This window comes from Schistocerca piceifrons, chromosome 3 (assembly GCF_021461385.2).
Source record: "Schistocerca piceifrons isolate TAMUIC-IGC-003096 chromosome 3, iqSchPice1.1, whole genome shotgun sequence".
NCBI classification, from domain to species: domain Eukaryota; kingdom Metazoa; phylum Arthropoda; class Insecta; order Orthoptera; family Acrididae; genus Schistocerca; species Schistocerca piceifrons.
The window spans coordinates 603344859-603352763 of NC_060140.1; the positions used below are offsets into that span (position 1 = coordinate 603344859).

At 41.0% G+C, this 7905-nt stretch overlaps 1 protein-coding gene across 1 annotated transcript in view; it reads left to right on the forward strand.

Moving 5' to 3' along the window:
• Positions 1 to 7049, forward strand: part of LOC124788882 (dual oxidase maturation factor 2-like) — a 695079-nt gene extending 688030 nt beyond the window's left edge. The window contains exons 8-9 of the mRNA XM_047256164.1: positions 6276 to 6519; positions 7035 to 7049. Coding sequence (XP_047112120.1) covers positions 6276 to 6519; positions 7035 to 7049 — 259 coding nt within the window. The remainder of the gene's footprint in view (positions 1 to 6275; positions 6520 to 7034) is intronic.
• Positions 7050 to 7905: the final 856 nt, after the last annotated feature.

Sequence of the window (7905 nt, forward strand, 5' to 3'; positions counted from 1 at the left end):
GGCGATACCGTGGCAGATCAGTTATATGTAACAAGCACAACATTGGATCCAACTTCTTTTCTTAAGATGCTATTTCGTTGCGTACACTCTTTGGATTTCATAATGTGACACTCTGGAAACTTTTAGTTAAATAGGGTGAAAACCAGTTACCAACAAGATCCCAATAGCTGAGCTTCTCTAGGATAATATCTTGAACTATACGATTAAATGCTCTTTACAAGTCACGGAAAATACCATGTGGTAATATTTTGTCATTTAAATGTTATACAATCTGATTCATGATTTGAAAAATAGTGTGTTCTGTGGAGCACCCGTTTTGAAATCCAAACTAGGTATCTCATTTTAAGACACATATGTTACGGTTTTTTCATACACAGTCTCTTCCAGTACCTTCGAGAAGCAGTTAATTAGTGAGACTGGTTGGTAACTATTAACATCTGTCTTACTACCTTTCTTGTAAAGGGATATCACAATAGAACATTTCAGTCCCTCTCAAAATGCCCCCTGTGATAGTGATGTAAGTATACATGACTGAAAACATGAAGTATTTTTTTAGCAATTTACTTGAAATAGCATAAACCACGTGAGAGTTCTTGATTTGTAGGGTTTAATTACATTTTAAATTTCTTTGGCAGACCATGAAGTAAGCGTGATTTCCCTATATGTATGTGACGTAGATTCATGTATATATTCTACTGCAATATCGCTTAATGTGTCTATGAGCTACTTGAAGGAAGTGATTGTTATTAAGAACGTTGAGTACGTGATTGCTATCATTTGTTATTTGGCTGATTTCTTAAATCACAAAGTCCTCGCATTTCCTATCTGATCTTCCATTTAATCTTTCACCTGTCATTGATATACACATAATTTTACCTCCAGTTTTATTAATTTCAGTCAATATAAACAGTATTTTAACCACTTTTCTTAAGACAGTGCAGTATTTCATGAAATACAAAATAAGTTCTGCTTCTCTGTTAGTTCCAGCTAGTTCATACATTTTTTTCCTTGCATAATACACTGAAGCGCCAAAGAAACTGGCATAGGCATGCGTATTCAAATACATAGATGTGTAAGCAGGCAGAATATGGCGCAGCGGTCGGCAACGCCTATATAAGACACCAAGTGTCTGGCGCAGTTGATAGATCAGTTACTGCTGCTACAATGGCGTGTTATCAAGATTTAAGTGAGTCTGGTGTTACAGTCGGCGCACGAGCGATAGGACACAGCACTTCCGAGGCAAAAATGAAGTGGGATTTTCCCGTACGACCATTTCATGAGTGTACTGTGAATATCAGGAATTCGGGAAAACATCAAATCTCCGACATCGCTGTGGCCGGAAAAAGATCCTGCAAGAACGGGGCCAACGACGACTGAAGAGAATCGTTCAACCTGACGGAAGTGCAGCCCTTCCGAAAAAATTTTTGCAGATTTCAATGCTGACACATCAGCAAGTGTAATAAGAGTGCGGACCATTCAACGAAATATCATCGATATGGGCTTTTGGAGCCGAAGACCCACTCGTGTACCCTTGATGACTGCACGACACAAAGATTTATGCCTCACCTGAGCCTGTCAACACTGACATGAGACTGTTGATGACTGGAAACATATTGCCTGGTAAAACGAGTCTCGTTTCGAATTGTATCGAGTGGATGGACGTATATGGGTATCGAGACAACCTCATGGATCCATGGGCCCTGCATGTCAGCAGAGGATTGTTCAAGCTGCTGGAGGCTATGTAATGGTGTGGGGCGTGTGCAACGTTGGAGTGATACGGGACCCCTGATTCATCTTGATACGACTCTGAAAGATGACATGTACGTAAGCATCGTGTCTGATCACTTGCACCCGTTGATGTCCGTTGTGCATTCCGACGGACTTGGGCTATTCCAGCAGGACAATACGACACCCCACACGTCCAGAATTGCTACAGAGTGGCTCCAGGAACACTCTTCTGAGTTTAAACACTTCCGTTGGCGACCGAAATCCCCAGATATGAACATCATTTTGCATATCTGGGATGTCTTGCAACGTGCTGTTGAGAAGAGCCCCCCCTCCCCCCCCCCCCCACCCCAAAAAAAAGGAAACAAAAAAGAAACAAACGGGATAACATTGCCATGGGCGGAGAGTATGCAGTACGGATTTCTGGCCGCGAGGGATTAGCCGAGCGGTCTAGGGCGCTGCAGTCTTGGACTGTGCGGCTGGTCCCGGCGGAGGTTCGAGTCCTCCTTCAGGCATGGGTGTGTGTGTTTGTCCTTAGGATAATTTAGGCTAAGTAGTGTGTAAGCTTAGGGACTGATGACCTTAGCAGTTAAGTTCCATAAGATTTCATACACATTTGAACATTTTTGAACGGATTTCTGCCGCTAGGCGTGTAGGCGCGTACAGCGCAACTCATTGCCAGTTGAATGCCGTCTGTGTTGTCGACTTGGCTTGTTCTATTCAGCTGCAGTGATTGTTTGTGGTAGCACTGTTTCGTTCTCGTTTCGTTTTTTATGATGGCAACTTAAAGTGCACAACGTGCAGCGGTGAATTCATGTGTACCAGTGATTTGCTCGATTTAAACATGGTGACATGTCGATTGATGACAAACCTCGTTCTGGACGTCCGTCAACTGCCTGAATAGACGAAAATGTAAAAAAAAAATGTGAGACCTTGTGCTCACAGACAGTCGACAGAGAATTGATCAACTGTCAGAGATTACTGCAACAGTGTTCATCAAGAAAGACCGAATTTGTGGCAGCCAGAAGACTGGTTCTTCTACCACGACAACGAGTGCACACACAGCCATCACTGTTCGACGGTTTTTGGTTAAAAATGACATGGCTCCGCTGTCTCACGCACCTTACTAGCTTGACCTGACCCAGTGCGACTTTTTCTTATTTCAACGCTTGAAAAGGGCATGAAAGGACACGTTTTGACAACATTGAACAAGTCAAGGAAAAAAAAAAAACGAGGGAGGTGCTGTCATCCGTTTCTAAAGATGACTAAAAATGTTTCGAGCAGTGGAACCACCAGTGGGGCAAATGCATTAGTTGTAATGGAGAGTATTTTGAAGGGGATGAGGTTGTTTTGTAAACAATTTGAAAACATATAGCTTTTAAAAAATAATCCTGTTCTTTTTGGGTACCCCTATTGTAAGCTTTTAATTGGAAAATTGTTCTAAAATGCTATTTTTGCGGATAAGTAGCTAAAAAATTTCCATGGCTATTGGCTGCACCAGAAATATGGCCCAGTGTTCTATAATTCCTAAATACAGCCCAGGTCCTGACACAACACTTAGTGTTATCCAGAGAAAGTAACTGTTAAAGATTGGTAGAAAAACAAGCTACGAACATATTATCCTGGAACAGGCAACTGTCCTATTATAGACATCCCTCCAGTTGTAAGTGTACCTCCTCCTATTACATTTGCACCTCCTTTGGTCACTATAATTGATTTCGTTTGTATATTTCCATTTTGTGATGTAGTTGACGATCGACAATGAATAGATGAAGTTGATGAAATAAAATTTTAATTGAAACGCGATTTATTAATGAAGAATACAACTTCTGCTGTCATACAAATACAAAATCATCCTGACTGTTAATGCGTGCTTTGCTACAGTTACATTTTTTGTTTATTTGTTGTTTACGGCTCTTTAGGCGGTTCCTCATAACCTTGTATCCTAGCCTCTTCATCCTTGTATAAATATTCTTTCAAATTTCTTTGTTGCATATCCTCCTCCACAGGGTCTTCCGCTTTCTCTCTTGCGTGGAGTCCATCGTTCATCCCACAATCTCATCACAAGCTCATACCATTTTAAACTCCGGTTTCATTTCTTCGGCGATGCACATGATATCTTTGTTTGCGATCTTCTCTTGCTTGGAACTTATACAGCTTCTTCTCAAAAAATCCATTTTCGCAGCCTCAAATCTTCTTTACCTAGTTTTGTCGTTCCCAACAATTCTCCTTCATATAAAAAGTGCTTTGTATTATTGTTTCGTATGTAAGTAACTTTCTTTTTCCTAATTTTGTCTGACCAGAGGATGGAATTCTGCTTAGTGGCTGCTTGTTTAGTTTTTGTTGTCCTCTGTCTTATTTCTTGTTTACTGGATCCTGATCTGAGATTATATCTCATAGATATTTATTATTTTGATATACCTTAGTAGTATTTCCAGCTATGATAATGTCATGCTGTTTGCCTTCTGTACATAAATATTTTCTTTTAGTCTGGTCTTTGTTTATGGATTTTCTTCATCATATACGCTGTATCATAGTCATCTTTGGGCAATATTATTTGTACATTGGCGTATAGTAGACTCGATAATGAATTCCCAACTGTGTCTACGACCATTCCTCCACACTTTTTCAGCCATTCTTCAAAAACTTCGTTCAGATAATACTTGAACAAAGTAGTTGTTTTACAATACCCTTTTCTAAGACCTTTGATTGGTCGCATAACTAGGAAGGTTCCCTTCCCATTTTAATTATCGTCTGTTTTTTAACTGCACCAACATGTGTCTTTTTTATTCTGAAACTATATTTACGTCCTAATCAGGCCGTGGCTCATACAGAAGTGGCGCGTTTTTGTTTGCTGTGCTCTCCGAAAGACACTGTTGGCGTCGGTAATAAACTTAGTATTCCTTCCTTAACCCACTGACGTTATCTACGTATTATGATACGTCGCATTCGGGTAGTTCCATTTCATTTCAGACAATAGGCAACTTTGCAGCTTTCATGGAAGTTTAGTTTTCCGTCATTTAAAATAGACGGTAAACTAATATATTTTGAAAACTCGCAGCTGTGATAAACAAGTGCTTTCGGCTTCTTTTAAGCGCCTAAGTTGCCGTATTTTGATTAAATCACGCGGTTCTGAGATCGTAACTCGGAGACTATTGAAAGTAAAATACTCAGACTTAAAACTGTAGGTAATACTGAGTTGTTTGAGGTGATTTTCACCCGGTATTTTTGGAGCTTAAATTTAATCTTAATTTTCATTTTTTTCTGCAAACCTCATTTTAAATGCAATAAAAATGACCCCATATTGTTCAGCATTTGATTAAAAAACAATATTAGTAAACTTTTTATGATATCTTCGATGGAAAGCTTTAGAAAAAATAGAAAGTAAATACTCGTAGAAATAGTGATCACACTCCATAACGAGGCGGTCGTCGGTCGCCTGTTCCTTTTTCCCGGCAGCACATCGCAGCCTAAGTACTGCGTGAGCATAAATATTTTTTATTTTATTATTTTTTTCCAAGTTCCAGACAAGGAGTTCCACAGATCTTAAAACAGAAATCAATCTGTAGGAAAAAGACGTTCAAGCCTACGTCAGTTTAATCTTCACGAAAATGGTGTTTATGCTTGACACACGAATAAAAGGTTTTTAAAACTTGTATTAATTATTGTCCTGTTATTGTTATATACCTTCATCAAAAACAGACATCCAGCTACTGAAATCCGATGTAAGGTTCTTCAGTTACACGAGACAAATTGTCGCGATCGGAAAGTCACGCAACTTTTACCGAATTTTAACTTGTAAAAACTTAAGAGATAAATTTGTAAATGTTACAATAATTGCCGTATGTAAAAGTTATTAATGATTTTAAAGAACCATGAGGTCAGTTTTCTCATTTTTCATTCTATTTGAAATGGAACACAATTTTTACTCTCGTAGACTACATAATTGGTTGAATTTTACCATGCTGAGAAATTAGAAGGCTCGATCTGCATTATTTGGTAAAGAAAACTTTCTGTAGTCAGGATCGCATAAGTTCGTATTTATGCCTGAAAACCGCTTTCGTCAGATATAGGCCTAACTGTCGTCTTTTTGTCTCCGAAACATTTTTGCTACCAAATGGGGCTCATTGTGAATGAGAGCTCTAGGCTACGTTGTCATTCTGGTGGAATAAGTATTGCACCTTAGTATAAGTGTTTTATTTCTGGCAGACCTTTATATGAAGTGCTGTATTTTATCCACCACAATGACAACATGACATGAGGCTCTAACCCGCAATGAACACGTTTAGCAACAAAAACGTTTCTAAGACCAGAAGATTACAGATATATCTGTCGAAACTGGTTGTCAAAAATAAAGACAAATTTATGCGGTCTTGGTTATTGAATTGTTAGTTCATTATGGAAAATTATATAATAATAATTATATGTTAGCGTACTTTGCTCTAACAAGGTCAGATTCCTGTAAGACTGGCTTGAAACTTTCCGAAAGACAATAACGAGAAAATAAACGATTCGTGAACGCAGCGTAATGGTTGTGTGGTGTTGCGCAGGCGGCTGTCGAAGCGCGAGCGCCTGGAGGAGCGCCAGGGCGTGGACAACGAGGGCTTCGAGATGGACCCGCCCAAGTCGCCGTGGCGCTACCCGTTCCCGAGGCCCGGCCCCCCGCGCGCCGACCTGCCGCCGCCCTTCCGCAGGACTATCTCGCAGGACTCTGCCGCCAGCTCGAGCGGCGCCTCCAGCCTGGGGCTGTCCTTCCTGCAGCGCGAGTGCGCCGCCGCCGCCGCCGCCGCCGCTGCCGCCCCCGCAGCCGTGGCCCCCGCTGCTGCCGCCCCCGCCGCCTCTGCGACGAGTGCCGCCGTCCAGACGGACCCCTTGCCTGTCGTCAGATAACGCACTCGCCACCGCCCGGCCGACTCTCCGCGAACTGTTCACTCTCTGAGGGGTCACCACGTCTCATCGGAACCTAGAAGCGCGGGGACAGTTCCCCGAAAGTAGGTAGATCTCACTAGGATATACCAAAAAAACTCGTAGATGTAGTGCTCGCCGCGTCGCGAGGTACGCGTCGAGTCGCGATCGACGTGTTCCACCTCACCGACAGGTCCGCAGGAAGTGTGGAAACTTCCCTGTTCGCACCTGTCTGAGGGCAGGTCGTCAGATGAAACTGGAAGAAATCCAAAGAACCAGTAAACAGTTTAGAGGAAATGACAATGCCCGATGCTCTTCAGCTCGATGAAATGTCAATATCGACAAGTCTACTTTTATATCCGACAAATACTGGGTGAATTGAGCTGTCTAGTGGCCCCTTTCAGCGTTGCCAGTGCTAACAGAACACTTGCCAGGCAGTTCCTTTATGCTGCAGACTGCTTTATGCTTTTTTCTGCTAAAGTAAACCTACAGTACGCTTGAGTGATCATAAATTATGAACTGAGGATATTTGCATGACCTGTATTATCTCCTACGTATTATCGTAAAGTATTTGTAATCTTTAACATTTTAGTCATGTTTTGAATGATATAGTGTAGCTGTACTAGGTGATAAGGTATCATCTAAAAATTGGAATTGCTGAATCTCTTGTTTAAAAGAACTATTCAGCGCAAGGACAAACAATAATTTATAGGGGGGACTAGAATTGGGATGTGAAGTATTTTTAATATTTTGGAAGACAAATGGAGACTTGTTAGTAGCCATAATAAATTTTTGTTTCTGACCCTGTTAAAAACCAGCATAATACCAACTTCTAATCATTTTCTTAAAAGAAAAACATACTGTACTATATTTTTTTCTGGTTCCTGAGAACTGGGTGGGGAGGCTGGTTAGCTCCCCCCTCCTCCTCTTACTCTTGGTCATTGCTGCCCTTCATACAGTGATATACTATACAGGATCTCTCCAATCTAAATTTTACTGGCTTGTAGGTGTACTTCAGTCATATGAATTCCCCCCTCCCTCTCCCATCACAGTTGTTCTTCCTAATTCCTTGAGATTTTTTACTTTCACTCTGCTCCATTTCCCCCATTTCATTCAGCAAATCAGACTTTGTGTCTTATGATAATCACATGCAGGTTTTACAGCTATTTCCTAATCTTCATATTTTTCTTACTCTTTCACATAACATGTCTGTACCCTGTATTGATGTACATTGTGGTGCTTATCAGTCCCCATGGGATTACTCACCCACATAAG